A 25,055-nucleotide genomic window follows, 5' to 3' on the forward strand; every position below is an offset into this window, starting at 1 on the left:
CCAGGAGTGTGATGGAATGGTTCAAGGAACACAGTGGTGAGTTCCTGTTGACGTGCTGGCCCCTTAACTCTCCAGATCTGAACTTGATTGAATACGTCTGGGACGTGATTGAATCTGGAATCAGAGCTTATCGCCGCCTCCCCAGAATTTACAGGAATTAGGGGACTTGTGTATGCAGATGTGGTGCCAACTCCCTCCAGCAACCTACTAAGGCCTCATTGGTACCATGCCATGACATGTCACTTCTGTTATCCGTGCCAAAGATGAACATCCTGCCTATTAGTCAGGTGGTCATAATGTTTTGGCTGATAAGTGTATATCAGTATAATAATTTCAGTGGATTCTGTTTTATAGTTGTCACCTGTTTTCAGAGTTATCACTAGACCCAATAAATTTCGCCCTTGGCCACATGCCCAGTATAGTTGCAACAGTTAGTGTAATAATTCTAGATCCAAAATAACAATGTATTCTTGCATTGTTCTCCACAGTCAATTTATTGTTTCCCAAGAGTGTAATTGAAGGTTCTCCATAATGTCAGGGTAATTATATTGACAACAATGTGAGGAGTCACCAGAAACTACACATGGTACAGGTAGCTCTTTAAACTGTAGGTCCCTTCTTTCTGGTTGAATAACTTGGGTAGATTAGGTATGCATTGTTGTCACTTGGAATGTGTGTGTTCTTTTTGTTTGTGGCTTAATAACATTAATGTATCAAAATTGGTCCAATATTGGTATCATGGCTAAATTTCATCTGTTTGCAAATAAAATAGCTACTAATTTTAATTACAGGCACTCACACAGTGACAGTGATATGTATATCAACATTTAAACAACATTATTGTCTTCCAAACTAGGTTACGTGTGAACTGCAGTGGTGAGATGCAGAATCTTAGAATTTACAAGAATCGGAATGACATGCCTCCTGCAATGAGACCCAAGAGAGAATTTGGTATATCGCCACTTACACATACAACACTTTTTAATCAGAGAACAAGACGCAGCATAACTCGGCATGATAAACAAGGTATTTTTCTCTTAATTTTGTTATGAATGAAAGAGTTATTTCTTTACTTTTTTATCAGAGCTGTTTCATCATCTTCATTAATTGCTTGATAGCTTACAACAGTATGGTCACTTAAATTCCAACTTCATAAATTCTTTTCTTGACATGTCATTAAGTCAGAAGACTTAGTATTTTGGGAAAGAACCAACAAAATGTTTGAGGTGATAATATTCCTATTTTGTTACAAATTTGTATCTGTCATGTTTCATCAGTTTATTGAATCTTGGTGGGATTAATTTACTCGCTGGTTCTCTCTCTGTCAGTCTCCCCCTCCCCCTCCCCCTCCCCTCCTCCCCTCCTCCCCTCCCTGTGTGTGTGTGTGTGTGTGTGTGTGTGTGTGTGTGTGTGTGTGTGTGTAAAAGGGACCTTTTTTGTTTTAGTTTGCTTCCATATATTATTTTGATTTATGTACGCAACAAATTATATAGACAGTTTTCCAAAGGTGGACATTACATTTGATGAATGAATGAATTCAAAAGTCACACTGATACCTTTTAGGAAGTAATGTCAAGTTTTATGTTTCTGGAAAGCCACCTTCACACCTTGTCCAAGTACTTTCCTTCAAGTTGTATGCACAGAAGCACATTCTAAACGTCCTTGAGCCATAATATGCCTTCCTAGCAAGGATGCTCAGGAGTACTCTGTGCATAGAGGCAGTGACCTGTAGTGACTAAAAATAAGTTCACAGATAGTTTCTTTTCCTTTGGAAAGAGAAAAATGTTGCATCAGGAGAGATTGTGACCATAAGGTGGATATTTAGGACACCTTAACAAAGTTTGTGTCTTGGCTCCCTTGTAGTGAAACAACAGACATGCACAGACCTTATGTGGTATGGAGGCAGCCAATGTCAAGGATGGGAGAGGGATCATTTTTGAGTGCCTGAAGGGAGGTGGTTTTAAATGAAAAAAGAGACTTAAAGGAAATTCAGGGTGTATTCTGGAAACACATTATACAGGAGACCTCATCTGGGCTGTACTGTAGGGGAGTACACCAGTCTGAGTTTTAGTCAAAATACGGAAATAGGAAGGAGAGAGAAAGGCGGTTCATGTTTAAACTAGCCATTGGTTGGTCGGGGATAGCAGAGACAGAGTCAGGCAGCATGAGATCGCCTGCACTGCCTGAAAGATAGAAACCAAGAGCACCTGCTCTGTCCCAGGGCAAGAACTCGAGAGAGAGAAACAACTGCTCTCCAGAATTCAGGATACAGTTGGTAGCAACCAAATGATCCCTTTCTCATATTTCCCTATTGGCTAGTTGGTGGCATGGGCACTTTTTAGTGTATTCAGCAGAGGGCTGAAAAGGTATCCTGTCAGCAGCTTTTACCAGAAAAAATTTCTTCAGTCCTGAGGAAACAGGTCGGTTGGTCATATGGGCACTGGAAGAACTCGTGCAAGTTTCCAAGTCTAATAAATTGTCATGAACTACTCGTACATTTCTTTTAGGTCCACTGTTGGCTAAATCTCATGGATACTGTTGAAAAGCATAAGGAACATACTTCAGTATATCAAACTACAGTTTTTCTCCCATCTTTGTTCAAGTGTCATTTTGGCAATAGTCAGTTGCAGGAAATTGACATTCCAATGCTGTGAGCCTATCCAATATCTTATTGCCATCACAGAGCTGTATCTCCTATGAGAGATTTCTATGGAAGCAAGCTATAGTATTTTTTTGTTTGCTCCTAGAACAATGTTGTCATGTCAACCTTGTAAGAGAATTGTATTGTGTGCATAGTGTGCCAGTTGCCTGTTTACTGGCCTGTGGACTGTAGGCAGGAAATGCGACTTTCAGGGTGTTATTTGGCGCTGTTTCCTACTGTATTAATTTCTTTCCTTGCTACCTGTGGCACCTTCCCTTGTGCCCCGTAGGTGTTAAGACATTGGTATCTCAGGCCTGACTGCATTCCATAGAAATCCATAATTGCAGGTGAGTAGGTCTACTTCTGATGTGGACACTTGACATTTATTTATGTAAGTGTCGACTAAGCATCAACAAGGTTTTACGGTGTGAGGGTTCATGCCAACAAAATGCAACTTCTTGCAGTTTTGAGTCCGGTGCTGGTCAGACGACTACTGTACAAAATCTCAAAAAAACTCTTCTTGTGTTTTCAGGCTACTGGTAGAAAGTCCTTATACTGTGCAACTACTTTCCATAAAATTATTTGATTAACAAAAGTGAAATGTTCTCCCTCTATAATTACTACAATCTATTTTGTTGCCCTTCTTAAAAATTGGGATCAGAATCGACTCCTGCCACCCTTCAGGTATCATCTCTGAGTTCTATACTTTAGTTTTCACTTTGTGAACTACTTCCACCAATTTCTGTCCCCCATTTTTAACTAATTCTGCAGTTATGCAATCTGATCCTGGTGCTTTATGGTTTTTCAATTTGTTGATTGCATCTCTTACTTCCTTTAACATTGGCTCCGGTATCTGGGGGTTCTGCTGTATGTATATCGTATGCCTGCTCATTTCCTGCTTCCTGGTGTACATTTAATAGATGCTCAAAATATGCCCTCCATTTACTTAATAGAGCACTGGGGTCTGTCAGTATTCCTCTGGCATCCCCTCAAAGTGCATTTATCCTAGCCTTGAACCCCTTCCTATACCCATTTATGTCTAGGTAAGGTTCCCTAATGTTTATTGTTTTACTGTTTGTTTCCATTTTTTTAATTTGATTGTTCAAATAATCCCTCTTCTTTGCTCGTAACCTATGACCAACTTCCCTTCTCATATTCAAGAATATTCACCCTGCGTCAAATTTTGGAAAAGAAATGGGAATACAATAAACCAATTCATAATCTTTTCATAGATTTTACAAAAGCATATGATTCAGTATTGCAATCAAAATTGTACAGAATTCTTTTGGAACTTGGAATACCAAAGAAGTATGTTAGACTTATAAAAGCGAGTTTGAAAAACACAAAAGGTAGAGTACGCGTGGGGAAATTGGAGTCAGAATAATTTGTAATAAAGAACAGACTTAAGCAGGGAGATGCCCTGTCCCTGCTACTTTTTAATTTAGTCCTAGAATATATTGTACGAATGGCAGCAGATAATTCAGAGGGTTGGAGTTAAATGGAAATATTAAGATATTAGGGTACGCAGATGATCTAAACATCATTAGCGATAGGCTAGTGAAGACAAAACTAAATACCTGGTTACTACTAGAATGCCAACAGCAGTAGATCAGGAAATGTTAAGAGTTGGAGATATGCAGTTTGAAAAAGTGAACACATTTAAGTCTAGGCGTGGATGTCACTTCGAGAAACGAGATTGAATCCGAACTGAAGAAGAGATTCCGGGCAGGAAATGCATACTATTTCTCACTGAATAGATTACTTTCATCACGGATATTGTCTAGGAATTTAAAGATTACATTATACAAAATTGTTATTCTACCAGTTATGCTGTATGGGTGTGAGACTTGGTCTCTCACTGTGCAAAATGAAAACAAAATTTTGAGGGAAGTTTTCAGAGCAAAAAGGGATGACATTAGCGGAGAGTGGCAAAAACTGCACAACGAAGAGGTTCACGAACTCTATTCAAGCCCTGACATAATCAGTATTATTAAATCACGTAGGCTGTGATGGGCAGGTCACGTAGCTCGAATGGATGAGGGCAGGGCAGCGCGCAGAGTACTGGTAGGGCACTTAGAGGGAAAACTTCCTCTGGGGACACCGAGGTGTAGATGGGAGGACAATGTGAAGGCTGATTTGAGGAGCCTAGGTATTGAAGGTGAATGGAAGGAAATAGCCCAAGACAGGGACAGATGGCGAAAATACGTTGCTGCGGTAATGGACTCTGGAGTCCGGTATGACCAGTGTGTGTGTGTGTGTGTGTGTGTGTGTGTGTGTGTGTGTGTGTGTGTGTGTGTGTGAGTGAGAGAGAGAGAGAGAGAGAGAGAGAGAGAGAGATGTTCTCAAGTTGGAAACAGCATCAGTGTGTTTAAACTTGTATATGGTAACAATGGAGCTTCCATCAAATGGTGATTTGTAACACATTTGAGGTTCAGTAATACATCAGGGTTCAATTCTTAAATATTATTGCTTTCCATTTTTCGTGGTTGTAACTTATTGTGTGTAAATTACTGTCTTAATTAGTTTTCTTGAAACATTGATTCAGATCCTTTAAGTAGCACTACCAGTACATCGGTTAATTACAGTGTACAACATTTCTGATGGATCAACTTCCACTATGTTCCTAGGTGTCTAATTAACCCTTTTTGTTGTGGTATTACAGTTTTGTTTCAAAGAGTGAAGAAGTATTGAAAGGTGATTGGTAGTTAGAGGGCAAACATGTCATTTTCCATGGATATTGTTTGCAATGCAACAAAACTTATGAACTCATATAACTGTATTAATAAGCTCAGTCATTCCATAACACTACATTAACAAAGGAAGAAAGAAATTTTCATTTTACGGAGCAACTTTATAGTCTTTATACAAAAGCAATAAAGAATAATTCACCCATACAAGAGTAGTTGTGCAAGTAGTACTCATTATGTACCTGAATATCTGTGTGTGTGTTCCAGTCTACACCCACCATAAGACTGTCGACCAGTGTGGTTCACTATGAAAACTGACATTATCTATAAGTGTTCAGTTATTATTTGTTATGAAAGGTTGCAAGTCTTGAGTATTATAAATACCTTTCAGCTTTTTTTGTAGCTGGGCCAGTCAGTATTATGCTTTGGGGAAATGCATTCTTGTAATTACAAAAGGTCCTTCATACAATGGGCAGAACTTAATTTTTCAGTTTCTCATTCTTAGAACTATTTTTATGGTTTTTCAGTAATACCAGGTCCCTAGTCTTATAGTATGTTGGACTCCCTGTTTTCCACCCCTTTTTCTCCTTCTTTATTTAATAATTCCTCAATATTATTTCTTGTCACATTTGTGAGGGTTCATTTACTTTGGGCTCTTCTATATGTTTCAACATAGATTCTCCCTCAACTTGTCTACCCCTACTTCTATTGAAGATATTTTAGTGACTGAATGGGGCATTTTGTTCAATGTTTTTTGAATTCCCCCACCAGATCCATCCACATAGATTGTTGGGTTGCACAATACGTGCAACGCAACCTATTTAGTGCACGTGTAATTTCCTTGGCCATATTTCCTTGTGGGTGATATCTGGAAGTTAATATATCATTTACCATCTCCTCAGCCAGAATTCTTTGAGTTTCTTAGATGTAAATAGGGTGCCATTGTCTGATTGCAAATTCTTTGGTTTTCCCACATGTTTAAAGTAATTATTCTTGAGCTTCGACATAGTGGTGCTTCTCAGTGGATACAACTTAAATTTGACCAACATTCAACCACAGTGAAGACGTACACCATTCCTCTCCACCCTCAAGGCAGTGGACCGCAGAAGTCCACAGCCATTAAATCCCAAAATGCTTGTGTTATTATGGAGTAGATCAAGGTGCACATCTCCCAGGTTCGTGTTTTGCCTGTCTGACATGTAGTACATGATTCAGAATTTTTCTAACTTGCCTGGACATGTTTCTAAAATGATAACCCTTTCTGATGTGCATTATGCACTTCTTCAATCCAAGATGAGCTTACCCTAAATGAAGATACCAGGTTATTAGATCTGTTTTACTCTTAGGTATACATAGTAACCAATTGTTAATATTTTTGTTTTTATGGAAAAGTTTAAGGAGCTTCCCGTCCTTATTATTGTCATTTGGATTTTGTTCTAAGTAATGAATATAGTTGCCCAACACTTCATGATTTTGTCGTTCCATTTCTAAAGTTTTACTAAGCAATTTAATATTTTTTGTACTTGTTCACTTTCAAGAAATAAATCATAAAATTACCTTTCGCCTTTATGTCTTCCATAGGTTTTAATCTACTGGTAATCTTGACAGTGCTTCTGTCACAACATTGTCTGTATCCTTTACATAGTGTATTTAAAAATTAAATTCTTAAAGTAATAACACCTAGTGTGTCAACTGTTTATATAAAAGCTTACTTTTAAGTGGGAAGCTCAATGCACCGTGGTCGGTGTGCACTATTGTTTCATGTCCCGCTACACAGTATTTAAACTCCTTGAATGACCAAACAACTGCCAGCATATCCTCTGTAATTCCGTAATTCATGAGATGTAAACATCCCATCCTACTAGCGGATGCAATCAGGCAGTATTTCATTCTATTCACAGAACGTATTTCTTGACAGGGAAGGGATCCAGTGCCATATTCTGATGTGTTGGTAGCCAGATGAGAAGATTCTTTAGAGTTAGGATGTGTCAGTAGTGGTGCTTTCACCAAACTAGTTTTCATGTTGTTAAACTCTGACCTATATTCCTGCGTCCACTGGTAAGAGGTGTTTTGCTTTAGTAACGTTAATAAATGAGCTGTGTTCAATACCCCCTGTGGTAAAAACTTACTGTAATTACCTATCATGACTTTAATTGTTTCTTAATAGATGGTTCTAGACATTTGGTTATAGCATTTAACGTATGTGGGTCTGGTTTTTATACCTTCAGTATTTAATACAAGACCTAAGAATTTAACTTCATTACAGAATTGTGATTTTAAGAGCATAATAGGTATTCTCTGTGAATACAATCATGCAGAAAGTTGTTTTAATGGTTGAAGGTGTTCATTCCAGTTTTTGGAAATGACTGCAATGTCATCCATGTAGTCTTAGATCTTTCCACATAGTTCCTCAGCTATGGCTCTATCCAAATCTTTAATAAATACAGATAGTGAGATCTTGAGCCCGAGATCTCAGCCCCAATGGATGCACCTTAAAAATAGAAAATAAATATAAAATATCCTAGACTCTGCATGTAACTTGATCTGCCAGTAGTCATACGCTAAACCCATCGTGCTTATATATTTTGCTCCTGTAAGTTTTGACAATAATCCTTTGATGATAGGAGGCCTGTCTTGTTCTGGTTCTATGATTTTATTAACTGACCTTGCATCTAGTACTAACCATACCAATCCATCTGGTTTTCTGACAATAAATGATAGACTGTTATAACAACTGTTTGATGGTTCTATAGTCCCTACTTTTTACTACATCTTTCATTGCTGCTGTTATGGAATGTAAAAAAAATTTAAAGAGCTCTCCGTAGTTCAAAAGTGGCTCGCAGCACTATGGGACTTAACATCTTAGGTCATCAGTCCCCTAGAACTTAGAACTACTTAAACCTAACTAACCTAACGACATCACACACATCCATGCCCGAGGCAGGATTCGAACCTGCGACCGTAGCAATCCCGCGGTTCCGGACTGCAGCGCCTAGAACCGCACGGCCACCGCGGCCGGCTCTCTCCATAGTTCTGTGACGTGCAGTATACTAGTGATGTCTGCATGTGGCCTCATTATTCTGCTACCCTTGCTTTGATTCTCTATTAGCAGCTTTGAGTGTTTTCCCTAGCCATGACTATTGCTTCTTGTTGCACCCCCTGGGCGATCGAGCATACATGTTATTTTACTTAGTCACTGTTCTTTTCTGTTTTCCTGCTGTGTGTGCTGTGTCTCACGCAGCTACTGCAGAGTTGCAACTGTGCTGCCTGTCTGTCGTGCATCACCGTGCTTCCTGGTCTGCCACTAATCATGGCATAACCAGCCTATCTTACGTCAAGGTGTTCAAACTCAGTTACAAATTTTATAACTTGGAATCTGTATTACTCTGTGTCATAACAGTATCACAGAGGAGTACTTCAGACATCAGTCTCGGAAAGGCATTTTCCAAGAGAGTTGTACGATTCCCTGTAGAAACTAAGTTTTTATTTAATTCACCGGCAGTGCTCAGAAAGTGATTCTTAAATACTGTACATATATCTGCCTTATCAGTAACACAAATATTTTTACCACGAACTAACGTTATATCGTTGACATTGTGCTGCTGACAAGACACTTCCTTCATGACCAACTATATGGTTTTCACTTTATCCTGAGAATTAGCTATTCTATTTGTGTACCACGTAACTCTTTGCCTTCCTAACAATGTTTTTAAGTGCCTTACAGTACTGTACTCTCGTTTGTGACTACTTCTAACATTTTGATGTAATTCCCACTTTTCCCTACGTAATATCCTTATCCCACTAGTCAGCCAAACAGGCTGCTTTTTATTACTTGTACCCTGTTCGTATCATTCTAATGGAAAGCAACTTTCAAAGAGCATGAGAAATGTGTTAAGGAAAGCATTATATTTGTCATCTATGTTGTCGGCAGTACAAACATCCTGCCACTCTTGTTCCTTAACGAGGTTTAAAAAATCTGTATTGCCATTGGATTAGCTTCTCTTCATAATTATTGAGTATATATAACAATTGTTTGAGTACAAAAATTTTTTAGTGTTAAAATTTGTGCATCATGGTCTGAAAGGCCATTTGCCCTTTAATTAACAGAATTCCCATGTAGTTATGAAGAATGAATAAAAATATTGTCTATGGCTGTGCTACTGTTCCTCTGCACTGTAGCTGGAAAAAATGCAGTCTGCATCAGATCACATGAATTTAGGAGATCTTCCAGAATCCTTTTTCGTGCACAATTGCATACAAAATTAATATTGAAGTAACCATATATAACTAATTTTTGATACTTTCTATAAAGTGAACCAAGAACCCTCTCTAGCTTGAGAAGAAATGCTCTGAAGTCAGAATCAGGGGATTATAAAGAAGAACAATTAGAAGTTTTGTTTCACTAAATTCAGCTGTCCCCGCAAAACATTCAAATACCTGTTCAGCACAGGGCAGAGATACGTCTACGGACTCAAATGGAATACTGGTTTTTACTTACATAACCACTCCCCCACTCCGCAGAGAACTTGGAAAACAGTGAGCTAATCTGTATCCTGGTAAAGGAAGCCTATGAATTGTCAAATTATTCAAGTGGTGCCCCGACATACCAATAATGTCAGAGTCAACATCCATGAGCAGTTCACTCATTTTATCTCTAATATTTCTTACATTTTGATGAAATATGCTAATTCCTTCACTACTTGGATATCTGGCCTCCTTTGAAGGAGATTGCTTAGAGGGCCTGCCTTTAAGCATGGATACCTATCAGCTGACTTCAATATAAAAAAGGTGCAGATCTAACACCAACTACTACAGGAATTTTTCCATGATTGATGCCTCCACTACCCACTACACTGACACCTGTAAGCTTTGCCAGCCACCCCTTCCCATACCTATTGAGGTGCAGGCCATGCCAATGAAACCCAATCTATTGATAGGCTCAGCTGGCACCACTGAAGCGTGAGCCATGCCTCCGCCATCAGCACCTTCCCCAGCCCATGTTAACATGCCAATAGCAGCATTAAGATGCATCCAATCGTGATGTTGAAACAGTTGTACGAAGTGCACATTAGTACCACCAATTTGAGTAGCTAACCGTTCATAGTGCTCAGAGCCATTTTTTTTAGCTAGCTGTTAAGCTAATTTGTAAAAGATAGGAACAGTTGATAGCAGCTGAATCAACCTAAAGGATACATCAACATGGCATACTTCAAGGAAGTACACTTATATTAGGACTTTTCTGTTCCTTGTGTATATTAATGATTTAATTGAATCCCAAAATTGCAAGGTTGTAATATGTATGTGGATGATATAGCCTATGCATAATGCTGCCAACAGTAGTGAAATCAATTACAGAATTCTGTCAGCTTACCTTACTGCGAACATGCTATTTGTAAATAAAGAGAAGACAGTGACAAAGCTATTCCCGCTTAACTATAATCTAAATATAATTGTTACTCCTTTTACACCTTCATTGTTATTCTGCTATACAAATAAACAAACATTTTTGGAAATAATTATTCACAAACACCTGCCATGGAAGAGCAAATAGGTCATATTTGTAAGAAAGTCAGTACAAACATGTATTTTTTAAAATGGATTTCAGCCTCCCTGAACCACGATAATTTAAAGCAAATATATTTCACATTGATAAATCTGCATCTGCAGAACAGTATCGAGATTTTTTTTCTTTCTTTTTGTAATGTGGAAAGCCTGCTTTCTGGATTACAGACTTTCTAGAAAACAAAAAATAAATAAATAAATAAATAAAATAACATAACATAAAGGGAGGGCAATAAGAGTGGTAGGTAAGGTAAACAAGAGAGAGTGTTGCAGAGAAATTTTCAGAAAATATAAACTACTTACCACGTGAAACTAAATCCAGAACATAATGTAATGAACACTAATGTGAATAACAGCAACACACTGAGGAGTGAAAAGTGACTAACACCTGACTTTAAGATAGCTAATTTAATATCTTGAAGAATAAACTGAAACACATGTTAATAGAGAAATGCTGTTCTTCAGCAGAAGATTTCAAACTATGATGCTGCCAATGTATAGAAAAGCGTAAAAACTAACATAATAAACTGCAGACCAATATCGTTAACTTCATAACTTAGCCGTTAATGTATAAAGCCATAAGCTTGTTTTTGTAACAGAAAACTGATAATTTTTGATCCCTACTTTTTATATCAGCGCATACCTGTATCTTTTATTGGTAAGAGACAGTTAGTACAGCTTTGTATCTCAGCAGGCTTGTAAACTAAAGCTCTGACTATGTCCACTGATTTTTACGGGGGTTATCCGGAAAGTAAGGTTACAGGGCATGTAACTTTAGCAGGAAATGTCCATAGGGGAAGTTGGTAACGCTGCTGTGTGGCAGGAAGCCAGCAGAACAAACAAGCATTCCAAACAGTTAGTAGCTCGTCAGTTAGTGTTGTGGAGACTGTTAGAGTTGAGCGTTCTCATTATGGCCCCTGCCAAGTGCAGTGTGTGCTGTAAATCGCTACCTAAATGCTAAGGGCATAAATGCTGCTGCCATTCATCACAAAGTTGTTTCAGCTTATGGAGAGGACATAATGTCAAGGCAGCATGTGACGAAATGCATACGTATTTTCAATTTTGGAAGAACGGAAATTCATGAGGAAAACAGAAGCGGAAGGCCATCTGTTGTGACTGATGATGTGGTGCAGAAAATTGAAGAACATCTACTCTCTGATCGCTGTTCAACAATTGATGATCTGTGTGCAGTTTGTCCAAACATTTCACGAACTGTTGTTCATGAAATTGTAACTGGCTGACTAAATTATCGCAAGTTGTGTGCATCTGAGTGCCCAAAATACTTACCAAAGCACACAAAATGAACATTGACCATTTTGAGGCTGAAGGTCAGGCTTTTCTCAACTCCATAGTGATAGGAGATGAAACTTGGACTTATCACCATACTCCTGAGAGCAAATACAATCAATGCAATGGCACCATACGCATTCTCCTTCAACCAAAGAATTTAAAATTCGGCAAACAGTGAGGAAAATCATGGTTCATTGTTTTGGGACAGAAAATGGGTTCTGCTCTTTGTTTTTTTGGAAAGAAGTGAAATAATAAATGCTGCAGGATATTGTGACACCATGAAGAAACTTCGCAGAGCCATACGAAACAAACGTCGCAGAATGCTGACAACAGGAGTTTATCCCTTTATGACAATGCATATCCTCACTGCTCGTGCAACACAGGAGTTGTTGACTTCATTTGATTGGGATGTTTTAAGCCGCCCCTTTGATAGCCCAGACCTCGCACCTAGTGACTATCATCTGTTCACTAAATTGAAGGAACACCTCAATGGAAAATACCTGTCTGACGACGACGGGTGAAAATCAAAGTGAAGAACTGGCAGGAGATGTCTATGACACAGGAATCAAAAAACACATCTCATGGATGACAAAATGTATTGAGGTAAACGGTGATTATGTGGAAAAATAATGCAAGACCTATACTACAATGCGTGTACATTTTATTACAATAAATTCATTTTTTGTTCTTTGGAAAATTCTTGTAAACTTACTTTCCAGATTAGTCTCATATAAGGACAGGAAATAAATAAATAAATAAACAAACATACATACATACATTCCCCTTTCTTTGTCCAATTAAAGGGAGTTAAAAACTTCCCTTACACCTCATAAACATAATAGGATTTTGGATCCAGTTTCTCCTTAAGACAGGTTGTAAAAATTCACGAAATTTACCAAGTTAGAAAATTATATACAATCACATAGTACAGCGGAGATCAGAAATAATTTATGAACTTGCCTCTGTGTATTGCAAAATATTGTTTTTACAATGCTCTTTGTCAGTTTACTATAACACTACTGTAAATGGAACCTGGGTGAAATAGTTTAATCTAGTAAGTAAAGTGCTAAATAATATCTAGGTGCATTACTTTATAATTTTGTGAGTGAAAATGAAACATGATTACTGGAGAGAGTGTTACCTGAACTAGCCTATAATTCATACATGTAGTAACAGCCAAAGAAAGAATTATCATAGGTGTTCTGAAGTAATCCATTTGCTTAACTAAATTGCTCAATTGCAGTTGCTTTTATTTTACTATGGGATCTATATATTTTCTTTCTATTGCAATGGCAGTTTTTGTTGTTGCTTCATTGTAGTGATGTGAAGTATTACACACTTAATATGCAGAGAGAACTGACAGAAAGAAAGCGAAAAAAAAAAAAAGTTTTGTTACTCATTAGAATTTGTGTCCATGTAAAAATATTTTTCATTAATGATACTGTGTATTTAGAGGGCATTTTAGAAGACACATTAAATTATTCAAGTGCATCTAGAGTCACTATTCCTTGAAATTTCCTTTATATTTATATAAGTGGCTAACGTGCAGAAGTAGTATGATTGCTGATGTTTGCCAGACACTGTGGCTTAGCGGTTCTAGCTGCTTCAGTCCCGAACCATGCTATGGTCGCAGGTTCGAATCCTGCCTCAGGCATGGATGTGTGTGATGTCCTTAGGTTAGTTAGGTTTAAGTAGTCTAGGGGACTGATGACCTCAGATGTTAAGTCTCATAGCGCTCACAGCCATTTGAACCATTTTGCTGACGTTTAGAAAGAGATATGAAGGCATTACCATCTAACAAGCACAATGAAAAATGCTTCATGAATGTGTAAATATAATCTTAATTTCAACTGCCCTTTTATTCCATAGTATCAAAACTTTCTACTGTTTAGAACTAGATGAATTGCATTGAAAAGCAACATTTATAAATTTTTGTTCATAGAATACTTATCTTTATGTAATTTCTGTTGTGTCATTTTACATTTCAGCATCTAGTACACCATCTGGAGGTTGTGTTCAGCAGAGCTTCAACTTGACTGTTCAGACTCGGGAGAATGAGAATTACTACAATGCTAATGTGAGTTTTATGGGCTGACTACTAATATAACAACAGAAAAAAGCTAAATGTCACATTAAAAAGGGAGAAAACCTGTAAATTAAAAAAGTGAAATTAATGCACACCAATGAAAATAATGCACAGTAATTCTTCACTTTGTTAAAAATACTGATAAATTCTAAAGTATGAGATAGTTCCTTTCTTCCTTTCTGTTGTCTACCTCTTGTGTACTTTGATAAATTTATCAATTTATTGCAATATCATGAAGTTACCATAATTTAATGACAATGCTATATGTATCTCCTATGTCTATCTTGGCTGTGTGAAAATTTAATTAGACACACAATATGGATCTGAAGAACTCAGTCGACTCCATGTATGTACCATAAAAAAAAAGGGGAAAAAAGAAAGCGTACACAATCAAGTCCAGAGGACTGCGCAATGTTGACTGGCCAAAATGTTTTCCTCAGCTATATAGCATCATTCAGTTGTGATATGGGAGGACATGTGGTCAGCACACTGCTCTCCCAGGTGTTGTAGATGTTATTGGCTTTCCAGACTTGGTTGTCATAACTTCTCATTGAGGTAGCTCCACAGGTGGCATCACAAGACTGATTGGACCCATTCCAGTCATGCCACAAGGAAAAGTCTCTGATGGTACCAGGAAATGAACATGGGCCTCCTCATGGCAGTCAAGTGCATTCACCTCTCAGTTTTGGGGACAGTTCTTGTATGCACACTGCAGCATACAAAATAGGCTGTTTCACATATAATGCAAGCACTCTGTTTGGTGTTAGGTGGGTGCTGGTACTGAAGAGGTAAACTCCAATTGCTGCATAGGCTCTGGCCTATTCTCCAGACATTTACATGTGGCATATCAGTTTTAACTGAACTGGATGAGTTACAAGTGGCCTTGTCAAGAAGTCTAAAAAAATTGTGCCATTTAGCTAGTGTGTTGAATGGTCAATTCAGATCATGTTGCCTCACATCATTCTGCAGCTGGCTGTTGTGGTCTATGCATGATGGAGAGGTTGATCCTGAAGTGTGCTCTTTTTTATGATAAAGCACGGTTGCCCATTTATCAGGGTATGTGAACTCACAGTCAAGTTTGGAAGGGTGGAGTTGAGGTACCGGCGGAATTAAAGCTGTGAGGGCGGGTCATGAGTCGTGCTTGTGTAGCTCAGTTGGTAGAGCACTTGCCCATGAAAGGCAAATGTCCCGAGTTCGAGTCTTGGTCCGGCACACAGTTTTAATCTGTCAGGAAGTTTCATATCAGTGCACACTCTGCTGCAGAGTGAAAATCTCATTCTATAAATGCATTTGTTCTTTTGGTAAATTTTCTCATTGAACTTATACGAGGGTGGTTTGAAAAGTTCTCAGAATCACCTCTTGAGGGTGGTTTGAAAAGTTCTCAGAATCACCACAAGAGGCCAGCGCAACCAGTTGTTCATGTGATATTCATTGTACTGTTGCCTGTAAACACGTGCCATGTCAGTGCTCTTCGAAGAGAGCTGTGGTGGTGTCTTAGCTCTGTTGTTGTTCCTGCAAAGTGATTTGCAAAGATGGGAAAAATCAAGATTCGAGCAGTGATTAAGTACTTTGTAAAGAAAGATATGAAAGCAAAGGACATTCATGCCTATTTCCAGAAAATGCTGGGGGGAACTGCTCCTTCATATTCAACTGTTGCCAAGTGGAAAAATGAATTTAAATTTGGCCAGGAGAGCTTGGATGATGATCCGCGCAGCGGTTGGCCAAAATGTGTCACCACTCCAGAAATCATTGCAAAAGTGCACAAAATGGTCATGGAGGATTGCCGATTGAATGTTTGTGAAATTGCCCACACTTGCCAGATATCATCCGATATCATTGATATCATCACATTTTCACTGAATAAATAGAAATGAAAAAATTATCTGCAAGATGGGTGCCGCAACTCTTGACAAGCACCTGCACACGTGCTGTCGCCATGGCAAAATTACATGAACTAAGGTTGCCACACTCACCTTATTCACCTGATATGGCTCCGTCAGATTTCCATTTCTTCCCAAAACTGAAAATTTTTCTTGGCGGATGAAGATTCACTTCAACGAAAAATTGATAGCTGGAGTTGATAACTATTTTGCAGGCCTGTAGGAAATTCATTTTTGAGATGGAATCAAGGTTCTGCAACATCACTGGACCAAGTACATTAATCTACAAGGAGTCTACATTGAAAAATAAAAAAGTTTCAGTGATGTAAGTACTTTTTTTCTATTCCGTTCCGAGAACTTTTTCAAACCACCCTTGTAGCATTAATAGTTTGTTTGATGCTACAGATGCAGATTCAGGAGTGGCCTATCTGGAATGGCCCACTTAGTGGTTTTTGTCTGAGTTTTTCGCTGAGAGTCCTGTTGGTGGATGGAGTTTTTAATAATTCACTTCGGTTGTTTATTTTTGTAACTTTCACAGTCAACTGAAATTTCCCTTAAACAAAACTCTGTGTGCACAGCTGTACTTTTTTAATTACTTGACCTCACAATAAACTACTACTTTGGACTGAACTGTATTACACAAACATAAACAGAAGGTACATGACTGTTGTTTTGAAAACAGATGGCCAATACATGGTGAATACATTAGTTTCTTGTTGTGTACCAATAGCCCTGCTTCTGCAAAATATACAGGTACTGAAATAACGCCTCTTAGTTTAAAATTTAACAGGTTAATTATATTCCAAGCTTTATGTTTTCATCTATAATGATGTAAGTGTAGGATTAAGTTTCAGCAATATTGTAACACTGCATTAAAGGAAGTTTGAGCCCAAAACGTACTCTGCCATTGCTGCTAGAGAGCAGAATTGTGCTTCTGTAAGTTTTGTACTTTACTGCTCTCTAACAGATGGAACAGGAATCTCCGAGTCAGAGCAATCTTGCCTTTACCCTTGCCATAAGAACCATACAGAAACTGACAACCGTAGCCCGTTATGCAGAGCTTATGAGAATAGACGGTGTCAATGTGGAGTTGGCTCTAAGCCTCAGAAAACTAATGGGAGAGTGTGTGCAACTAAATGTGCCACTTCTAATCAGAGAACACATTCTCAAAAACAGTGTTTTATGCGCAGTTCATAAGAAAGTTGAAGAGTCTCATTTCTCCAGAATTTGACACACTAGACAGACATTCTGGTTTACAACAACATTCAGTAACCATATAAATTAATGTTGTTTGAATTAAACCAATGTGATATAATGCAGGGTGTTGCAATACTGAAAATATCCTGCAAGGTGTAAAATTATGGTATGTTGTTTGCCAATGGCCTAATTTGGGCACACCCGAGTTAAAACAATAATTTACAAGTCTGCATACTAAGGGGACCTTCCAGACTGATCCTTTTAAATTTTTTTGTGGTTATAGGATTGAAGGTCATTAACCAGACATCAGTTTCCTAAAACAGTATGATGCAATTGAAAAAATAAATATTGGGTTTGAAGATTAGAAGATATTCAAGTTTGTTAAGTATAGAACATTTGTCAACTATCACTATCATCATCAGTAACCCAGCATGTAGCATGAAAGTCCGGCAATTTCAGAGCTATATATTGAATCATAATTGTTTTCATAAAGATAATTGTGAATACTGGCATTTTCATGCAATTAGTGATTAAACATAAAAATATTTTATTTTTTATTAAATTATGATTCAGCATTTCTTAAATAACATTTCTGTTTCTTAACAAATATAGAATTTAAATAATAGTAAAAAAGTTGCTAGTGCTAGTAACAAAATGAACCAGCAACTTTAGCAATCACAGACTTACATTCTTTGCACTGTGCTACCAATAACTTTGTTAATGGATTACAAATTTGTCATACTTAACAGCTCTCAGAAATCTTCAAATTTTTAATGGTGAGTTTTTTGATTTGGTTTGAGACTTGGGTCATATTGCCTTAGGAAATGACCTTCAAATTCTAGAAGTATGTAGAAAACCAAAGGCAGCCAGTCTGTAAGGTCCCATTTAGTATAATAGTTCTGTTGTGTCTTAAATGTTTTTTTTAGTAATTTGAATAGTTCAAACAGTGAATGTTATTAATGCAATGTTTCTATTATTATTATTATTATTATTATTAATGATACTGATGATTTCAGAGTGTAATTGTTAATGTTATGTCACACAGTCCATGCTGTGTCATTAATTCTTATTCTTTTCTTTTCTAGTTTTCTATGCGTGTGACCAGTGAGAGTGATGAAGGATTGTACAATCTGTACTTTCATAACTGTGCAAACTACAAGGAAGGTACAAAAGTGAGCTTAGATTTCACAGTAAGTTTTACATTTTGAAGTATTATGGAAATTTAAAATACATTATAAAGTTAGTAATGTTTTAATTATTGATCCTTGTGTCTTAAGTATGGTACAAATTACTGAAGAGTTGAAAACTGTTTACAGTTAAGGTAATTATGAACATAAAGTCTGAAAAAAATGGGGAAATAAGATGTATGTTGTTAATAAGAAATAATATGTTCTTCCATCAATGCATAAGCCTTACAAATAAAAGTAAAGTTTTCAACTTGGTACAACACGGAGCCATTTTTATAAGTGAGACAGGGTGGTTAAATAGCTGTACTACTTACACTAGTTCAATAAACTTCCCCTATGAATTCTATATAAACTCAATTATAAAACTTAGAGGGCAGAAAAAAATCTTTATATTTTGTGGCAAAATACGGTGTTATGTTTCGCCATATTTTGTATTATTTTTCCAGATTCATTGTTATTTTTACCAAATTAGTTACTGTTTTTGCTAAATGTGTTATTCTTGTTTTGGCGAGGTTGACAACTTCATTATCTTTTTTGCTAGATTGATTGTTAACTTTTTACTAGATTTGGTGTAATTGTTTACCAATTTAGTGTTATTTTCTTTATCAATCCTGGTGTCCTTTTTTGCCACATTAATTGCGCTTTTTTGCTAAATTTGGTGTTTTTTGCCAATTTGGTGTTACATTTTTTTTGCTAAATTCAGTGGTTTTTTTTTTTTTCAAATTGTCTTTCTTTTGCCAAACTCAGTGGTCTTTCTTTTGTCAAATTCATTATTGTGTTCTTTCCAATTCGGAATTAGTTTTCTTGCCAAATTGGATATAGTTTTCTTGCCAAATTCGATATTATTTTATTGAAAAATTCGGTGTTGTATTTGCCAGATTCAGTGTAATTTTTTTCCGTATTTAGTATATTTTGTGTCTAAATTTGGTGGTTTGTTTATTGAGTTTGGTGTATTTTTTTACCAGATTTGCTGCTATCCTTTTTTTTTACAAATTTGTTTTTTTTTTTTCCCCAATTCTGGTGCTATTTTCATTGTCACATCAAAGTTCATTCTCTGGAAAATGAACAGTCATTTTAAGATCATACATGAACCTGAGGCTTGAAGACATTAAAGTACAAACGCAATTTTAACAGTCAGTTAATATCAGTCGGGGGTGGTTGTTGTTGTTGTTGTTGTCTCCAGTCCAGAGACTGGTTTGATGCAGCTCTCCATGCTATTCTATCCTGTGCAAGCTTCTTCATCTCCCAGTACCTACTGCAACCTACATCCTTCTGAATCTGTTTAGTGTATTCATCGCTTGGTCTCCCTCTACGATTTTTACCCTCCATACTGCCCTCCAATACTAAATTGGTGATCCCTTGATGCCTCAGAATATGTCCACCCAACTGATCCCTTCTTCTAGTCAAGTTGTGTCATAAATTTTTCTTCTCCCCAATTCTATTCAATACCTCCTCATTAGTTATGTGATCTATCCATCTAATCTTCAGCATTCTTTTATAGCACCACATTTCGAAAGTTTCTATTCTCTTCTTGTCCATACTACTCATTCTCCATGTTTCACTTCCATACATGGCTACACTCCATACAAATACTTTCAGAAATTACTTCCTGACACTTGAATCTATACTCACAAGGGAACCTCCCCATCGCACCCGCCTCAGATTTAGTTATAAGTTGGCGCAATGGATAGGCCTTGAAAAACTGAACACAGATGAGTTGAGAAAACAGGAAGAAATTGTGTGGAACTATGAAAAAAAATAAGCAGAATATACAAACTGAGTAGTCCATGCGCAAGATACGTAACATCAAGGATAATGTGAGCTCAGGAGCACCGTGGTCCCGTGTTTAGCGTGAGCAGCTATGGAACGAGAGGTCCTAGGTTCAGGTCTTCCCTCGAGTGAAACGTTTACTTTCTTTATTTTCACAAAGTTATGATCTGTCCATTCGTTCATTGACATCTCTGTTCACTGTAATAAGTTTAATGTCTGTGTTTTCCTCCCGCACCGTAAAACCGTGAAATTAGTGGACGAAAGGACATGCCTTTCCAATGGAAACCAAAACATTTGATTGCAAGGTCATAGGTCAACCGATCCTCCCCAGGAAAACACGTCTGATATATTCTATACAACACTGGTGACGGCATGTGCGTCACATGACAGGAATATATTGTCGACCCACCTAACTTGTACATTTGGCGAATGGGTAAAAAGATTCTTCTACCTTGCCCGATTTAGGTTTTCTTGTGGATGTGATAATCACGCCCAAAAAAGTGATGAAAACATAAAAGTTTGTCACATAAACTGCAACAAATGAATGCAACAGTTTCACAGTCACACAGATTTCCCTGTGCTCTGTCAAAAAATGTTTTTAACGTTTTCAAATTTTTCCGTGTGTAGACCGTCAAATCCTGCATATGTCCAAGCAAATCTGAACATGTCCTGGAATTTTAGAGAGCGAAGTTTATTATGAGTGAGTGCCTGGACTTTGATAATTGTCTGGAAATAAAAAATTAAAACTTTTTACTCGAGGGAAGACTTGAACCAAGGACCTCTCGTACTGCAGCTGCTCACGCTAACCACGGGACCACAGCAAACCCTGGGCTCTTGCTATCCTTGATGTTGCATATGTTGCTCATGGACCACTCAGTTTGTATATTTTGCTTATTTTTCTCATAGTTCCATACAACTTCTTCCTGTTTTCTCGATTGATCTGTGTTCAGTTTTTCAAGGCCTATCCACTGTGCCAACTTCTAACTAAATCTGAGGGGGGTGCGATGGGGAGGTTCCCTTGTCAGTGTTAACAAATTTCTCTTCTTCAGAAATGGTTTCCTTGCAATTGCCAGTCTACATTTTATATCCTCTCTATTTTGACCATCATCAGTTATTTTGCTCCCCTAATAGCAAAACTCATTTACTACTTTAAGCATCTCATTTCGTAATCCAATACCATCAGCATCACCCGATTTCATTTGACTACATTCCATTATCCTCGTTTTGCTTTTGTTGATGTTCATCTTATATTCTCCTTTCAAGACACTGTCCATTCCATTCAGCTGCTCTTCCAGGTCCTTTGTTGTCTCTGACAGAATTACTATGTCATCGGTGAACCTCAAAGTTTCTGTTTCTTCTCCATGGGTTTTAATTCCTACTCCGAATTTTTCTTTTGTTTCCTTTACTGTTTGCTCGATATACAGATTGAATAACATCGGGGATAGGCCACAATCCTGTCTCACTCCCTTCCCAACCACTGCTTCCCTTTCTTGCCCCTTGACTCTTAACACTGCCATCTGGTTTCTGTACACATTGTAAATAGCCTTTCGCTCCCTGTATTTTACCCCTGCCACATTCAGAATTTGAAAGAAAATATTCCAGTCAACATTATCAAAAGCTTTCACTAAGTCTACAAATGCTAGAAATTCAGGTTTGCCTTTCCTTGCTCCATTTTCTAATATAAGTCATAGGGTCAGTATTGCCTCACATGTTCCAACATTTCTACGGAATCCAAACTGATCTTCCCCGAGGTCGGCTTCTACCAGTTTTTCCATTGGTCTGTAAAGAACTTATGTTAGTATTTTGCAGTCGTGGCTTATTGAACTGATAGTTCAGTAATTTTCACATCTGTCAAGACCTGCTTCCTTTGGGATTGGTATTATTATATTCTTATTTAAGTCTGAGGGTATTTCGCCTGTCTCGTACGTCTTGCTCACCACATGGTAGATTTTTGTTAGGGCCGTCAGTAGTTCCAATGGAATGTTGTATACTCCCGGGGCCTTGTTTTGAGTTAGGTCTTTCAGTGGTCTGTCAAACTCTTCATACAGTATCATATCTCCCATTTCATCTTCATCTACATCCTCTTCCATTTCCATAATATTGTCCTCAAGAACATCACCCTTGTATAGACCCTCTATATACTCCTTCCACCTTTCTGCTTTCCCTTCTTTGCTTAGAACTGGGTTTCCATCTGAGCTCTTGATGTTCATGCAAGTGGTTCTCTTTTCTCCAAAGGTCTCTTTAATTTTCCTGCAGGCAGTATCTATCTTATCCCTGGTGATATACGCCTCTACATCCTTACAATTGTCCTCTAGCCATCCCTGCTTGCACTTCCTGTCAATCTCATTTTTGAGACGTTTGTATTCCTTTTTGTCTGCTTCATTTACTGCATTTTTATATTTTCTCTTTTAATTAATTAAATTCAATATATCTTCTGTTACACAAGGATTTCTACTAGCCCTCATCTTTTTAGCTACTTGATCCTTTGCTGCCTTCACTATTTCATCTGTCAAAGCACCCTATTCTTCTTCTACCGTATTTCTTTCCCCCATTCTTGTCAATCGTTCCCTAATTCTCTCCCTGAAACTCTCCACAACCTCTGGTTCAGTCAAGGTTCTGTCAGTTTATCCAGATCCCATCTCCTTAAATTACCACCTTCTTGTAGTTTCTTCAGTTTTAATCTACAGTTCATAACCAATAGATTGTGGTCAGAGTCTGCATCTGTCCTTGGAAATGTCTTACAATTTAAAACCTCATTCCCAAATCTCTGTTTTACCATTATATAATCTATCTGAAACCTTCCAGTATCTCCAGGCTTCTTCCATGTATACAACCTTCTTTCATGATTCTTGAACCAAGTGTTAGCTATGGTTAAGTTATGCTCTATGCAAAATTCTACCAGGCGGCTTCCTGTTTCATTCCTTACGCCCATTCCATATTCACCTACTACGCTTCCTTCACTTCCTTTTCCTACTATCGAATACCAGTCACCCATGACTGTTAAATTTTCGTCTCCCTTCACTATCTGAATAATTTCTTTTGTCTCATCGTACATTTCATCAATCTCTTCATCATCTGTGGACCTAATCGGCATATAAACTTGTGCTACTGTGGTAGGCATGGGCTTCATATCTATCTTGGCCACAATAATGCATTCACTATACTGTTTGTAGTAGCTTACCCGCATTCCTATTTTTTTTTTTTTTAATTCATTATTAAACCTACTCCTGCATTACCCCTATTTGATTTTGTATTTATAATCCTGTATTCACCTGACCAGAAGTCTTGTTCCTCCTACCACCGAACTTCACTAATTCCGACTATATCTAACCTTAACCTATCCATTTCCCTTTTTAAATTTTCTAACCTACCTGCTCGATTAAGGTATCTGACATCCTATGCTCCGACCCGTGGAACAACAGTTTTTCGTTCTCCTGATAACAAAGTCCTCTTGAGTAGTCCCCGCCTGGAGATCCAACTGGTGGACTATTTTAGCTCTGGAATATTCTACCCAAGAGGGTGCCATCATCATTTAACCATACAGTAAAGCTGCATACCCTCGGGAAAAAATACGGCTGTAGTTCCCCCTTGCTTTCAGCCGTTCACAGTACCAGCACAGCAAGGCCATTGTGGTTAGTGTTGCAAGGCCAGATCAGTCAATCTTCCAGACTGTTGCCCCTGCTACTACTGAAAATGCTGCTGCTCCTCTTCAGGAACCACACATTTGTCTGGTCTCTCAACAGAGACCCCTCCGTTGTGGTTGCACCTACGTTACGGCTATCTGTATTGCTGAGGCACGTATCTTGTAAAAATCATGGATTTCATGTTACTTCACTCAAATAACTAGTATTGTGTTAATTTTGCATTGTTGCAAAATTTTCTTATATCTACTCGTAACTCATAACAATCACTGTTACTGCTGCCCATTAGAACAGAATGCAAACTCTCACACAATATTGTTATGTAATAAATGTACCAAACACTTACAAACTATACTGAGGTAGACTCACAAAATATGTATCCAAAGCGAATTGTTGGATGCACCCAGTTGTTCTTATATTTTATGATATTTCTAAATAGACCTGTTTTTCTTGACCCCAGCACATACCTCATCCCCTACGTCACTACCATAAAGCTGGAAGATTTACCTTTTAAGACAAACTTTTGTTGCCTTTCATACTGTGCTTCTTTATTCATTATTAGTTACAGTAGAAATATCACACAAAGCTAAGTTGTATCCACATTATTTATTTAGTAATCCAGTGTATCACTAGGCCATTACAACTTATGTAAGTCCACCCCCCTCTCTCTCTCTCTCTCTCTCTCTCTCTCTCTCTCTCTCTCTCTCTCTCTCTCTCTGTGCTGGGCAGACAGATATAGTCAGGATGGCAATTTGCAGAGGAATGGCAGCACTGACATGTCTGATATGATAATGCCGAAGTGAATATACAAGAGTGGAATAAAGAGTTGATGGTATATAATGAAAATAAAATATCTGGGCAAAAGATGACACAGGCAGATTAAAAGTGCAATTAAAGAAGAAAATAGCACAATGAGAGATAGAGCAGGCATTATTAATTGGCATGTTGTAACAACTACAAAAAGAAAATGATAGTTATAGAGAAAATTCACAACAAAAACCAGAGAAAATACATGCAATAGCATTGCTAACTATGCCCCATAGAGATGCAGTGCACGGGGTTCCGGGTTCGATTCCCGGGGTCAGGGATTTTCACCTGCCTCGAGATGCCTGGG

General features: G+C 37.8%; 1 protein-coding gene across 1 annotated transcript in view; it reads left to right on the top strand.

Moving 5' to 3' along the window:
* LOC124795120 (protein GPR107) overlaps positions 1 to 25,055 on the top strand; it is a 174,789-nt gene that overhangs the window by 50,590 nt on the left and 99,144 nt on the right. Inside the window, exons 4-6 of the mRNA XM_047258983.1 lie at positions 857 to 1,026; positions 14,169 to 14,257; positions 18,429 to 18,533. Of these exons, the coding sequence (XP_047114939.1) occupies positions 857 to 1,026; positions 14,169 to 14,257; positions 18,429 to 18,533 (364 nt within the window). The remainder of the gene's footprint in view (positions 1 to 856; positions 1,027 to 14,168; positions 14,258 to 18,428; positions 18,534 to 25,055) is intronic.

The sequence above is a fragment of the Schistocerca piceifrons genome, chromosome 1, assembly GCF_021461385.2.
Source record: "Schistocerca piceifrons isolate TAMUIC-IGC-003096 chromosome 1, iqSchPice1.1, whole genome shotgun sequence".
In the NCBI taxonomy this organism is placed as follows: Eukaryota; Metazoa; Arthropoda; class Insecta; order Orthoptera; family Acrididae; genus Schistocerca; species Schistocerca piceifrons.